The sequence below is a fragment of the Hyperolius riggenbachi genome, chromosome 9, assembly GCF_040937935.1.
Source record: "Hyperolius riggenbachi isolate aHypRig1 chromosome 9, aHypRig1.pri, whole genome shotgun sequence".
Lineage (NCBI taxonomy): Eukaryota > Metazoa > Chordata > Amphibia > Anura > Hyperoliidae > Hyperolius > Hyperolius riggenbachi.
Genome location: NC_090654.1, coordinates 217431400 through 217447002, shown reverse-complemented (window position 1 = coordinate 217447002; position 15603 = coordinate 217431400). Strand labels below are relative to the sequence as shown.

Here is a 15603-nt window from a genome sequence, read left to right as displayed (position 1 = left end):
GCAGCCCTGTGATGCTGAACAGCCGGGTCCCGGCTTGATGACGTCATCAAGCCGGGACCCGGGTAACCGGCATTACACGGCTGAGTTCAGAGTGGGGATCGGAGACTCGGGCTGCAGACTCATCGCTGGAATGAGGTAAGGTGAGAGAGGCTGCTTGCTGATCACCTTTTGTAGCGATCTGGTCACCGAGGGGAGAGATGAAGGATCACCGCTGTTTGCTACAGCGGTGATCGTTCATCCGTGAGGGGGTCTCTAATTGGCTACAAGGGAGCATGTTCCCTTTCACCAATTAGTAAGGCAGCTGACACCAATTAGTAAGGAAGCTATCTATGTCATGGTGGCTTGGACGGTGCAACATATGACGTAGATATACTGTAGCAGTGGACAAAGGGGTTAATAAGCGATTAATGCTATCAGGCAGGAGTTCTGAATGCATAAATTGCAGCATTTTGGGAGCGCATCAGTGGCTGCAGTAGCCAAATCACAGTAAGGGCCCATTCACACAGAGCGTTTTGCCGGCGATTTCAGCAAAACGCTCAAGCGCTAGCGCTTTTTAAAGTGCAAGCGTTTTTAAAGCGCTAGTGCAATAATACCCTATGTGCCCATTCTCACTTGGGCGATTAACGCAAATCACCAAAAGCAAATGTGTAGCCTGCACCATTTTCAGGCGATTTCCTGGCGATCGCGATTATTGCTACAGAAGTGCTAGTTGCGATCACGGAAAAATCGATGCAGTGTCCAGTGATTTTTCCGCATTAATCACAGAAAAATCACTCACGCAAAGTTTTGCGCTTTTAGGTGTGAATGGGGACTCATTCCGGGAATTTCCTTGAAATAGCATCACTTCTGTGATAAAGCAAATCGTTCATTCACTTTGCATTGTTAATTGGTAAAAAATAAATAATTAACATACCTATTTGTGAAAGCACACTATGTTTAGAGCATTTTATCACACCTGCCTAAAAAAGAGAGGGGCCCATATGCAATTCACTTTTTCACCTGAGTTTTCTCCTAGGTGATAATTTTAGACTTGTCAATAAAATGCCTTTTAAGCCACCAGAAAGGAAGAAAATACTCAAAATAATTTTGACAGCACTTTTCCACCTACTTTTTGGTACTTTTTTAGTTAAAAAGTGCTGGAAAGTTATTTTAAATCAAAGATGAAAAATTATCTCCTAGGAGAAAACTCAGGTGAAAATGTGAATTGCATATGGGCCAGAGAGAGAGAGAGAGAGAGAGGAGAGAGGAGAGAGAGAGGAGGGATAGAGGAGAGAAAGATTGATTTCATTCACAGCACTCACCTGTTTAGCTGCTCCACAAGCTTTTTTGCAGCTTTTTCTTTTGCATCAAAAACCTCCAGAAGGACGATGATTTCATAGCGAGCCACAATCTGTAAATAAGATTTCATTACCCTATCTTTGCATTGATATTATGAGCAATGAGTGTGGTGGAGGTGATGACTTTCAGGCTAAGGTCACACTTGCCAAAAATGCACACAAAGCTTCAGTGGCAAATCTAGGTAAGAGAGTGCCCGTGGCAAATACTAAAATTGTGCCACCCCCTCCCACTCAACAGCATCCTGCCCAGGGCCGGTTTAAGCAACAATGGGGCCCCAGGGCAAAATAAACCTGGGGGCCCCCCCCAACATATACCCCGGAACAAAAATCGGCATTAGGGGCCCTTTTTTGCAGCTGGTATAGTCAGGGTGTGAAGTCCCAATCAGTCGGAGCTCCACATTCTGGCTATCCCAGCCTTCATGGGGACAAGGGGTTAAAAAGTTTCAGGAGGGGGGACCCCACATAATTAAAAAAAAAAAATTCCCACACTCTAAACATAAAAAAAAAAATTGGGAAAATAGGAAAAAATGTCAGGGATCTTCATACAGCCATATTGCGGCTGTATAGCGATCCCTGGCCAAAGCGCTGCGGCTGCATATAGACCCCCTGGAAACCCCGTCAGGAAATTTATTGCGCTTTCGTTTGATGCATGTAAAATTACACTACCTTTAGGTGTGCTACTAAAAGTGACATTTACCGCATTTAAAAGTATACTTTCCTTCGAAACTTTAAAATCAATTTTCTCAAAAACTATAAGGTCTTTTTAAAAAATTGTTTTTTCCTCTTATTCCTAATGATCTCCTTAACATATCCTGCAAATTTAGGGTTTCTAGCACTTAAGGTGGATTTGCTATTTACCATTAAATTCGGCAGGTTTTTAAATGTGTATTTTTTTTTTTCCTTTGAAACTTTAAAATCGATTTTCTCAAAAACTATAAGGCCGATTTGACTTTTGTTTCCTCTTGTAGCCACTGGCTGCCTCCTTTGCCTTAATGGTAGCGCCGGCCCTGATCCTGCCTAACCTTCCTGGGCAGAGCAACCCCTGTATTAAAGTGGTCGCGGGAACAAGTGCCACTGTAATACAATTCATGCTGAATTCAATGCAGCCGTGGCCCTGAGATGCTGTGGGCAGAGCCAAATGTACATGGACCTACCGGCGTAGTGCCCCCCTCTTCTTGAAGAAAATATAATCTAATATATTAGCTTGTTAACTCGTCTGAGAACAGTCAGTGACATGACTATGTACCTACTCTGTATAGTGCTGTAGAAAATGCCACCATCGTGGCTGGATAGTGTAATGGTTAAGGGCTCTGCCTCTGACACAGGAGACCTGGGTTCAAATCTCGGCTCTGCCTGTTCAGTAAGCCAGCACCTATTTCAGTAAGGAGTTTCTTGGGCAAGTCTCCTTAACACTGCTACTGCCTACTGAGTGCGCTCTTGTGGCTGCCTCGCAAGCGCTTTGAGTCCGACAGGAGAAAGGCGCTATACAAATACTGCCATTATTATTATTATTATTACATATATGTATTACTTTTATGAAATCCAGCAATTAATCTATTGAAATTGTCTAATGCTTAACACACGCACACGCACGCACATGGTCAATGTACATAACATTTAACATTGTTAACCACTTCCAGACCGTGGTAATTGAAATCTACTCCCTGTTTATGGCTGCTTATTCCTGCCAGGGTGTAAATTCCAATTACCGCACAGCACAAACCCATCCCTACCGCCGCTCTTGTTGCTGCAGTCCACTCACTCTGCCATCACCATGACAGCAGAGGTCTGTAAACCAGTCAGGAGCCGACAGAGCTCTGCCGTCATAGCAATGGCAGAGCAAGTGGCCTGCAGGTGACAGGTGAGCAGCGTCAGCGACGATAGCGGGGGGTCTGGGTGGCGAGATATCAGTAGGTCCCCCCCCTTTTTTTTGTACCAGTGCCCTCTGGTCCTTGATGGGCCAGAGACTGCTGGTACGCAAGGTTAAAGTGACATTATGGAGAGTGAGGGCTGTGTAGCTGAGCAGCATATATGACCATTGGAGAGGGAGGCGGAGCTATAGGTGGCATATGAGCAGGTGGCGGCTGACAGAAGTAAATACAAATGCAAGAGGCTCAACCTTCTTTCATAATTTCGTGATCAGTCTTCGACAGATGAATAAGGCCATGGGGACGCTGCACTCAAATTCTCAGCTTTATAATATGCAGGGGTAAGAGTGGGACATAGTGAAGAAGAGAGGATCAAAAATGAGGTCAAGACACAGCCACACAGGAAGTGGAAGTGAACACATTGATAGAGGGACAGCCACATAGAGGTAGTGAAATAGGGTGGAAGAGTGGCACAGGCTAGGAGTGGCAGCCACATGAGGGAATATCCACAGAGAGAGAGACAGCCACACAGAGGGTAGGGACAGAGTGGGAGAGGGTCATAGGAATGGAGAGACTATCACCAGGTCAGTTCTGTAAATGTCAGGAGAGGCAAACAGACATACTGAACGTGGAGATAATTTCCTGTCACAAGGAGGAAGCAGGGGAGAAACACCTATACAGATTACCTTGTCACATCGTGAGAGTAGAGAGATCACCACTCCAGCTGAACCTAATGGTAGTACCCAGCAACCAGAGTAAACAGCAGCAGTGATCATTAGACCTTCAGGCACCCTGAGGTATGCAGGGCGAAGCCTGAGAGACTGCCTTCCTTCAGGAGAGACTGGGTGCCAGTACAAGGTGAAGCTGAGGTGAGGAGCATGGCTGGCTCTTACTGATAATCTGACCCCCGGCCCTTTAATGGAGGGTGCGGAGTCACCTCTGGGCCAACTTTATCAATAGTGTCTATTGATAAAGTGTCTAATCGGCCGCCGGATTGACCCGTGTATGCCCAGCATTATGCTGTGAGTACACCATACAATTTTCTGTTAGATTTTCTGTTAGATTTATGCTGGGAATACACAAGTCTTTTCTGGCACCAATTCTGCACCTGATCGTTTTTGCCGCTCAATTCCCACTCAATTGCTTTATCTTCCATTCATTTTTCTTTTTCTATTCACTTCCTCGACAAATTGAGCAGCAAAACGATAGAACGGTGATTTAGGGTCAGCTAAGAAACGACTCTTATATTCCCAGCATTAGATTTATCTGCCAGATAGATAATTTACAACATGTTGTAAATTATCTATCTAACCATCTATCTGTCTAGCAATGAGGCATTGTTTTCTCTACAGAAAATAATCTTATAGAAAAATCTAAAAGAAAATTGTATGGTGTATTCCCAGCATTAGCAAGTTTCAGAACTGTCTCAGACGTTTTAAGAAGGTGCAATTTCCGTCTAAAACGGGAGGAGATAAGGATTCTCAGAATTGGTGAAGTCTGTTGGGAGAATCATTTGAGTGAGGTAAGATGTACTGTGACAGATTTGGTTTTTTTGTAAAACAATTAGTGTATTTTAGGTTTGCATTTTCAATAAAATGCCATTGGATTGACTACAGTGACCAGACGTCCCGCTTTACATGGAAAGCATCCCGGATTCTGGGTCCCGTGTCCCGGCCTGAAATTTGTCCCGGGAAACGTCCCAGGTTGGCCGGTGGACGTCTCCGCCGCAGGACATCTGGTCATCAATGGCCGCGTGCCCTGTCCCTCCTCCATCAGCCTTCCTCAGCCCTCCATCCACCGATGTGGCATCCGCCCTCTCTCCTCCACCCTAAAAACCGCCCACAAGGCAAGCCTTGTGGCTGCCTGGCCCCAGGGCCAGCCTTAGGTTTCACAGCGCCCTAAACGAAACCTGATTTTTGTGCCCCCCCCCCTTCATCCCTTTCCTGCATGCGCACACGCACACTCACACAGGCCCATGTGCAATTCACCTTTTCTCCTGTGATATGTCCTAGGACAGTGGTCCCCAACCTTTTTGACGTCGTGACACATCACTCCAAATGCTCAGATCTCCGTGACACGTCACGTACTATTAATAACCACGAATGCATGGAAAGAGTGCATTATATTGAATATACTTAAAAAATGGAGGTTAGAACCTTTTAGGAATCTTAATAAAAACAATCATTAGTTCAGGTAGCTGCCTCCCCCCCCCCCATTTTCGAATGATAGCACAGAACCAAAAAAAAAAAAAAAAACGCCCCCAGTATAGGAAGTCAGGTGTCGGTGCCCTCAGTATAGACAATCATCTATAGGCGCCCCCTTGGAAGCTGGCGCCCTGAGCGACCGCTCCGGTCGCTCAGGTCAAAGGCCGGCCATGCCTGGCCCCACCCCCAGCATGACGTAAAAGCATCAGCTTTTATGCAGGACATGAGCCAGCCACGAGGGACAAGGCGAGCTTCCCCTCCCCCCCATGACAGATTAACAGGCAGCAGGACACAGTTACCTCTTTGCTGTGGGGGGAGGACTTTGTATCCCCCCACCCCCCTGAGTACATAGTCATGTCCTCAGAGGAGCTCACAATCCAATCCTACCAAAGTTATAGTCTAATGTCCTTCCATGTTATTACTATGTACTGTATTTATACAGCACTGACATCTGCTGTAGCACATTACAGAGTACATAGTCATGTCACTGACTATCTTCAGAGGAGCTCACAATCTAATCCTACCACAGTCATAGTCTAATGTCCTACGATATTATGTATGCGTATAGCATCGAAGGCAGCACTTTACAGAGAACATAGTCATGTCACAGACTGTCCTTGGTGGAACTCACAATCTAATCCTGTCATAGTCTAATGTCCTACCATATTATTATTATGTATTTATATAGCACTGACATCTTCTGCAGCACTTTACAGGGAACTAGTCATGTCACGGACACGGACTTTCCTTGCCAGAGCTCACAATTTAATCCCTACCATAGTCCTAGTCTAATGTCCTACGATATTATTATGTATGCGTATAGCACTGGCATCTTAGGCGGCTCTTTACAGAGAACATAGTCATGTAACGGACTGTCCTTGGCGGAGCTCACAATGTAATCCCTACCATAGTCAAAGTGTATAGTCCTGCCATATCATTATTATGTATTTATATAGCACTGGCATCTTCTGCAGCACTTTACGGAGTACATAGTCATGTCATGGACTGTGACATCCATGATGCAAATCTCCCATTTCAACACATCACTGAGGGAACATTGCTTTCTTATGTGTTTGGGGAACATTGCCTAATTACCTTTAGGGTCACTTTGCCTATCTGTGTTTTGGGAGGAAAAGTTACATTACAGTTCGCTCTGCCCACGCCATGTCATGGACATGGTCATTTTTCACCACGGTCATGGACACTCCTATTTTTTGGCATGGTGCGCTTTGCACGTCGCACTACTGCGCCCTACACCCTCTGTCCCAGGTTGAGCCAAGAAAAATCTGGTCACTGTAGATTGACTGAATTAAAAATCAGCACTATAGTATACTTTATGTGCATGAAAATGACAATTTTTGATATAGTAAACTTCTGATATAATAAACCACTTTTCCTGGTCCCATGGAGTTTACTATAATGAAAAATCTACTGTAATACTCTCAGAACCATGTCTGATCTCTGGAGTTTGACTATAAAGGTCCGTACACATGACTGATGTCAATGGTTGGGGATCGGGATCCCATCCCTCGGGCGGCATCACTGGGCTAATGCAGCACAGATGCAAAGTCATCTGTATAGCCGATGATGGGTTCTGTTGCTAGGTGAGGAGGTAGAGGGCCGATGGGGAGGTAGAGGGCCCGATAGAGGGGCACAAATGTGACATTATACCTCAGCAGCATGCACAAAGCAATCAGCCGTCAATTAGCTGAGTTGATCCACCTCGCAGATCACTAGCTGAATAGTGATTGCTCGTCGGGGGCTGCTGTACACATGACGGAATATCGTCTGAGATGGTTATTATTGGCTGCCTCAGCTGACTTTAATCATTTGGCTGTACAGCCTTATAACTCTATTTAGAAACAGGCTCTTTTGTTTTTGTAGTGCTTACCTTTGCGATAATTGGAAACACCTTGCAGTCACTACATTTCTTTATCCCAAACCGCCTGGCGTTGAATGAAGCGATCTTCATTCTTTCTACCTTCCTGTAATAAAAACAACACAGAACATCCATTTTTACTGTGCATGAAGATAGGGAAACCACAAAACACTCTTCCTCTTCCTTTAAGTGATGCAATCTCTGAACCAAAACCGAAAGCCAATATTATTCTTAAAAACAGAGAAGCAGAAGGACCCCCTGTCACGAACATGTCAGGAAGAAATGCCATACCAGCTCCTGATCTGTGACATAACACTCCATATGTGTTCTCAAATGCCTCATGGAAAATCATTATACATTAGGAGGACTATCCCCCCCAAAATAAAAATGTACAATAAAAAAAAAAAAACATGTACGCATATATCTAAAATGTTTATTTGTCCCAGAGTAAAACATGCTATATAAATGGCTATATAAGTGGCTGTTACTTGCAATACATACTAAAATTCTGACAGGATATAGACTGGTACATCTTCTCATGGGGATCTCACTGTTTCTTTTATTTTTTTACAAAAGAACTCCATGGAAAGGACCTATTACAAAAATGCCATAAAGCCTGTCTTCTCATGTTCCACTCTCTTTACCTTTTAAGGGGTGCTCTATTGAAAATAAAGGCTGGGAGCACACTGTCCAGAGTTGCATGTGTTCAGGAATGCACTACTAAAAACGCATGCAATTCTGCAGAGTGTGCTCCCAGCCAAAGGAATTCCTGAGAACACTCCATGAGGAGATGGGGTAGTCCAAAATCTGTCATTTCTGTTTTACTACTGCTATAAGTGAAAACAACGTAGGAAAAAGGTAATTTATAGCTGTTTAAATGTAAATGTACATTTTATAGTTATTATACATACACTTGTTTTTGTTTTTTTAAAAGAGAATCTGTAACAAAAACAAAAAAACACCCCCTGGAGCATACTTACCTTGGGAGGGGGGAATCCTCTGGATCCTAATGAGGATTCCCCCGTCACCCTCCAGTGCTGTCATCCCCCGCTGCGCAAGTCGCCTGCACAGTAGAGCAGATCCGATCCAGCTTGGCTATTTCCGACAAAGCCCATCGGTAAGCCGCTACTCCGCCTGCGCTGAAAGGTAAATATTTACATTGCTGCTGTTCGAATGCTGCCAACGCTGAATGCCGGAGGGTGAAGAGGATGAGGGAAGATTCATTAGAATCCAGAGGCTCCCCCCTCCTGAGGTAAGTATCCCCAGGGGATTTTTTTTTCATTACAGATTCTCTTTACATTTAATAATTTTTTGTGATCCTTTTACCCAACAAATAGGTGTCAAAAACTGTGGAGTCAGTACAGAATCATCCGACTCCAACTCCTCAGTTTATGATATCACTAACTCCAGTTCTGACCTCTCGACTTCTCTAAAAATTACATATAACAATATTGAAAATATGTAACACTGCCAAAGCCTAGGAATTTTAAAGCTATATTAACCACCTCGCATTCCTGGGTTTTCACCCCTTTAAGGACTTTCCGATGTGACAAAATGATAAACAGATTTTAATCACCTGGGGGTTCTTCCAGCCCTTAGCAGCAGTCTCCGTCCCTCGCCGCAGCCCCGGTCATCCGCATTGTCCCGCTGACCGCCGATAAAGATCACGACCCTGCCAGTGGGCCAGGTCTTCTGTGCCTTTTTCTTTTAATCAGTTTAAATTTATTAGGAGTTGGAGTTGGTCCCTTTTTTTTTTTACTCCCACTCCAGGTAGCCAAAAATTACTCTGACTCCACAGGCCTGCTCTCATAGAAACACAGTCAAATCTTTTCTGACCATAAGAAGACAGCAATGAAGCGCCACCTCTAAACACTACCAAGCAAAACATACACACAGAAGGAGCCTTGTTATTAGGCGAAACAGCTGTCAACCTCTCTCCTCTGTTGGCCTCCCCTCCAATCTTATATGTGAGTGCTTCATTTTGAAGGATTATGTGTCTGCAATTGATTTTCAATATGAATTTGCCCTCTGTTCTGTCTCTTAAGAATGAAGTCCCTTCCATACTTATCATGGGCAATTTTGGGAGAACCAATTAATTTATTAGTATGTTTTTGGCGTGTGGGAGGAGTCACACAAACACAGGGAACCCATAGAACCTCCCTGCAGATATTGTCCTGGCTCAGGTTTCATCCTGGGACCCAGCGCTGTAAGGTGAGCGTTAATATTAGAAGTTATTTTAGGTTTTTTCTACAAAAAAATAATATTTTTATTTTGAAAAGTAACATGTCAAAATATAACACAATGGCCTCAATTCTGGTAGCTATGTGAGGTAAATATTTTTTGTAGGTAAAATACCTCATGAGGTATTTTCCTCTTTTTTTTTTTTTTAGCAATTCTGAAAGATTTTTCTCCATTTCCGAACATGAGGTAAAACATGAGGTATGTGCATAAAATTAGGTAAAACATAAGGTATTTCAGTGGTAAGCATGCAGTAAATTAATAATAGTAGTCTTTAATTGTCTTCCATAAGTTAGGATAGTCTTTGGAAGATGTTTTTTTTGAGGGGGAGGTGTATTTGATTATGTAGCAACCTATAAAAAGTATATTTATAGGCATCCCTACAAAATAAAAATCAAAATATTTGGAGTTTATTTCTACTATTCTTTTCTATTACACAGCCTGAATAGGAACAACACTAAAACAGCAATAGGAACTCCACTAAAAACTGCAAAATGCATACAAATTGATTTTACCTCCATGTACAGGCAGGTCTTAAACTGATCGGTAAATGATGTGCTAACATGCCCCCTAATTTCGATGAGAATAGCTATTTTTGGTAAAATTAATGCAAATTACCTCATGAATTACCTCATAATTTAAATAGAAACACTGCAAATGAACAGGATATCAACCAGGGGCTATGAATTGTATATAGCGCTCGTCTCACCTCATAAACTACTCATATAAGAACCAACCATTGAAAAGGGAGCACTGAGCTAATATTGACACTTATTTATTGAAAATTCCAGTTGCAAAAAACACAGACGGACAAACATATAAAACCCCCTTAAAACTAAAATTGATCAAATGGACTTGATCAAATGGACGCAGAAGGGCCAGGCCATGGAGCGCAGCAGAGCCCGACCTGGCAGCCGGCCTGGCCAGGTCGGGTCGGCCACCGGAGACCACCGGGAGCCTGCGGAGCGGCGGCGAGGGCACCTCCTGCCTATTATGGGCTGGAGGAAGCCCCAGGTAAGTAGATATTCATTTTTATTTTTTTACCTCCCTCCCTGAACCTTCCCTTTAAGACTTGAAAGTAACATACCTGATTTGATGCAATTTCAGGATCAAAACTAGCAACTTATCTTTCACTCAGCAGGGATCTGGATTTAATCAAGTAATGTTTACAGTTTTATAATACAGATCCTTGAGTTTTATGGTAGGCATCAATGGACAGCTCTGACCAACCATTACAGATGAGACATCTACTCGCTTTGGACTCACCACAATTATTAGAATAATTCTAATAGAATTTAGTAGTTTAGTGAGGAGCACAAAATGTGGTTGAACATTGCCTCTCATTTTAAATATTGAAGAGAAAGAAGGTCTTTTTAGATAACAATGCTCTCCAGAATGACATCTTATCACCCACCAAAATAGCTCTGCAAGATAATGTGGAAGCCTGGTGGTAATGATACCAGCAAACAAACAGCTGTGATACAGTAAAAAGGTGATATCTGTTTAACCGATACAGACATAAAAAATATTTCACTAGAAGAAAAGCAAAAAAACTTCATATCCAACTTTATAAAAAGCAACACTACAGCATTAAAGCAGTAGGGTTAGCCATACTATGCCAGGGGAAAAAAACACATATATAAGTAGCTAAATACTTGATCTACTTACATAACACATGTATTGTACTGTCCACATTTTGATTTCAGTGAATGTTATTAGTAAATGAAGAGAATTCTGTTCCTTTCTGTTTCTTTTACCCACAGTTTACGCTAACTCGTGATGTCATTTCTGTCATTTTTATTATTTTCTCCTCCACTCGCTGAGTCACCTCAACCTTGCTTGTAAACACAAGTGAGCAGGGGATCAGGTTTCAGTTAAGCAGCTGGCAGGGAAATAAAGGGAAGAGGAGGAATATATTTTAGATTAAAAAAAAAAAACAGCATGCAACTGTTTGGCACTGACTACTAAAGGGCCAGTGCTCCTTAACCCCCCTGGCGGTCTATTAAAAACCACCAGGGGGCAGCAGAGCAGTTTTGTTGTTGTTGTTTTTTTTTTAAATCATGTAGCGAGCCCAGCGCTCGCTACATGATAGCCGCTGTGCAGCGGCATCCCCCCGCCCTCTTCGATCGCCTCTGGCGATCTCCGATCAGGAAATCCCGTTCAAAGAACGTGATTTCCTGGAGGGCTTCCCCCGTCGCCATGGCGACAGGCGGCATGACGTCACCGACTTCATCGACGTCGTGACGTCATTTGGAGACCCGATCTACCCCTCAGCGCTGCCTGGCACTGATTGGCCAGGCAGCGCACGGGGTCTGGGGGGGGCGGCACGGCGCGGTGAGCGGTGAGCAATCGGCGCAGAGCGGCGGCGATCAGAGGGCACACGCAGCTAGCAAAGTGCTAGCTGTGTGCTGCAAAAAAAAAATTATCAAAATCGGCCGAACAGGGCCTAAGAAATCGCCCTGCACGGCGGCAGGGAGGTTAAAGCAACACTATCGATTTACATATTTTTTTCAATGGAGTTAGGAATTGTTTGGGAAGTGCTGCTAAGTACTGGTGTATACATTTCACTGGCAACCTCTTTGTTTACTGTTATTAAAATACTTTCACACTTTACTGACGCCAAAACTGATGGCAGAATGAGCCATGAGGGGAGGGGAAAGTCCCCTCACACTTGATCAGTTAACCCTGTGTGTAACTCTGTGTGTGAGAGGGAAAAAGCTCCCAACAGCTGCAGCTTCTGTGTCCTGTGTTTCTGACTGTTTACACAGCTACTCAGACATTATTTGTACATTGTCATTTTAGAACACTTGGGTATTGATAGTATTCCTTTAAGTATGTGATAACTCCAAATCATAACAGCAGAAAAAGTTTTGAATGCAGGATTAGCATCTTTATCACTTAATACACTCAGACCAGTTGCTGTTGAAATCTGATTTTTATGGTGAGACTACGGATGGTTGGACGGGGTAGTCACCAACTACACCACTTTAAAACTTTAGACAAAAGGGGAGAAATCAAGAGCCCAAGAGAGGCAGGGTTAATAAGGTACAGAACTACTCGCAATAAAAAAGTACAGTCGTTTATTTCTTGCCCCAATAAAATTTGCAACGCGTTTTGCGGGTCAACCGCCTGCTTTCTCAGGCGAGGTGTGAAAAGGAGCATCTGTAATAGTGTCAGGACAATCGAAAGCGCATTGCACATTTTATTGGAATAAGAAATAAACGATTGTACTTTTTTATTGGTATGGTACTATTGTGTCATCTGTGGGAAGGTATGTCCACCTTTACCCCCGCATTTTTAAACTAATTTTAAGACGTATTTTATACTTTACTGATGCCTCTGTTCACAAAAATTACATTAAATCTTTGTAGCTTATACAGACCGCGTAACACAAGTTAGCATATTAATGTCATTAGTAATGAACAATCTATGTATTCAAAGGGTAAACTGAGTTAATCGGATACTTTAGGGTAGTCGCTTATATTACATAAAAGTGGTAAGATTGTACAATCAAGACTGCATCATCAGTGGCCACCTTTACATTGAATTCGTTACATGAGTACTTCTAACAAATATATATGTGTGAAGGGTACTTGACATTATCCATAATAGGGTGTACCTAGCAACATACGCTCTCTCATAAAGGAGTATAAGCTCTAATTATGTTGAGAAACACTGCCAAAAGATCCTTCCAGCAACAGAAACAATATTGCCCAACTGAAGAAACTTCAAAATACACATCTGGTGATTCCAGATAATACCACAAGGGTGATTGTAGAGGAGCTGTGCATTTGTATTCTTTCCATTAGTATCGGTTATCCTAATATTAAAAGTGTTGCCTTCTGAAAACAGAAGGTATTTTCAAATATTCATCTTCATGTAAGCAAGAAGTTATTCCCACAATGCATAACATTATGTCAAAAACCCTTCACACATAGATATTTGTTAGGAGTATTCACGTACTGAATTCAATGTAAAGATTAATTGTACAATCTTACCACTTTTATGTAATATGAGGGACTACCCTAAAGCATCCATTCAAAGTATACTCACTCAGTGAATATGCAAATAATTCCTTTATGAAATAGACTAGAGAGAACATCCTGCTTCTAAAATAAAGTTACTTTTTTACAAAATCAATCTATCTATCTATCTATCTATCTATCTATCTATCTATCTATCTATCAATCCCACCTAACCATATCTTCCATGGTTCCATATGATAAACGTACTTGCCTGTGCGTGCAGCTCTGAGTCCTCTACAGAAGAGAGTGTTGAGTGTTGTGGTAGAACATGTAGATAACCTTCTTCTTTTGAGCCTGTAGACAGGAAGAACCAGTTTCTGTGGCAGCTGTAGAGTGTCTTTGTGCAATTATTATGTCTTAAACCTTAAAACAGCCCAGCACATGAATGACATTCCTGTTGTCACTCTAGCATACAAAACTAAATACTTCAGGGCATATCAGCAGGAAATCTTACTACACTCCAAAAGGCTGGTAGTAAAAGGGGAAATGGCATTTACAAGTGTTTCTATCCTGTTTTTCTGTTTGTCTTTTATATATTAGATGTATAGTACTATCTGGTACAATAGAACATAAAAAATGCCAGTCCTACATTGCTGGCACCAATATTTTGATGTGGTGTGGAAGTTTTTTGTTGTTTGTGCTGAAACTATAACAAAATTTTTACTGCAGCACTGATAGCGAAGATTAGATTAACGGCTTAGGTTAGAGCTAGGGCTAATTGTAAAGCTTAGCCCTAGCATGACTAAAAGTTAGCTGAGGTTCTCAGCCCATAATCAGGCGTGTGTACATTAGAATACGGTCCTCAACCTCCTTTCCTCCCCTCCCCCCCCCCCCCCCCCGAAGTGATCCACCTGGCAGATCACCTTGGACGGACGATGCCATGGCGCAGGCCGCTCTCCCGCCTGCTCCCTTGCCTGCCGCGTTATATCGCGCAGACACCATTCCATTGTCCCTCTTCGCCACCACATAGCAACAGAACGTGCCATCAGCTGTATATAGCTGATTTTGCATCTGTACACTGTTGGCCCACCGATGTTGCCTGAGGGTTCCGGTCCCGATCCCCAACAGGTGACATCCATCAACAGCGTGTACCGACCTTTAGGCTTAGGGCTAGGTTATTTATTGTTATTGATTTATAAAGTGCAAACATATTCCATGGCGCTATACAGAGTAAGAAAAAAAGGTCAAGGGTTATGGCTGAAATCCCCAGGTCTCCTTAAAGTGGTCTGAAAGTCAGCCTTTCTTCTTTACTCTAAAAATTATTTACAGCCTTACTAGCAGCAACCTACTACCAAAAAAATGTAGCAGAACAGCATCCAAACAGTTAAACACGGGACTTTGTTCTGCAGTGGAAAGCTCCTTTATCTTATGATCCACAACCAAAGAGGTGATTATTTTATCTTTTGTTTACATTCCTAAGTTGCTACAATTAGTTACAGCCAGCCACTTGCTGAAACAGAACTGAGCTGACAAGCAGAGACAGATGAGAAATTTTCATTAGATAGCTGCTGTATTTGTGACGGAACCGCTTGCTAGACCCTGACCCGGGCCACTCCGTCAAGTCAACGTTCCCAGAACATCAGGAACCAACTCAGCTGCAGGACGGTATTGGAATAAACCTATGCATTGGGCAGAACCAATGTCGCTAAGCAAGCCCGCGCAGAAGCAAGAGACAGCACTCTGAACTTCTGTGATTCCAAAACAGTAACTCGCTTTATTAACCTCCTTGCCGGTTATCCCGAGCTCAGCTCGGGGTAACCTGCGCAGGAGGATTTCTCAGGCCCCGCTGCATAATTTTTTTTAATTGCACGCAGCTAGCACTTTGCTAGCTGCGTGCATATTACGATCGCTGCCGCTACCCGCCGCGCCGCCCCCCCCTCCAGACCCCTTGCGCAGCCTGGCCACCAGTGCCAGGCAGCGCTGAGGGGTGGATCGGGATTCCCTCTGACGTCCCGACGGTGACGTCATCCCGCTCCGTCGCCATGGCGACCGGGGAAGCCCAGCAGGAAATCCTGTTCTGAACGGGATTTCCTGCTTACTCTGATCGCCGGA

At 43.3% G+C, this 15603-nt stretch overlaps 1 protein-coding gene across 1 annotated transcript in view; it reads right to left on the bottom strand.

Moving 5' to 3' along the window:
- LOC137531884 (deoxyribonuclease gamma-like) overlaps positions 1-13871 on the bottom strand; it is a 41504-nt gene extending 27633 nt beyond the window's left edge. The window contains exons 1-3 of the mRNA XM_068251885.1: positions 13759-13871; positions 7301-7394; positions 1302-1390 (exon numbers count right to left, since the gene is read on the bottom strand). Coding sequence (XP_068107986.1) covers positions 1302-1390; positions 7301-7381 — 170 coding nt within the window. The 5' untranslated portion in view covers positions 7382-7394; positions 13759-13871. The remainder of the gene's footprint in view (positions 1-1301; positions 1391-7300; positions 7395-13758) is intronic.
- Positions 13872-15603: the final 1732 nt, after the last annotated feature.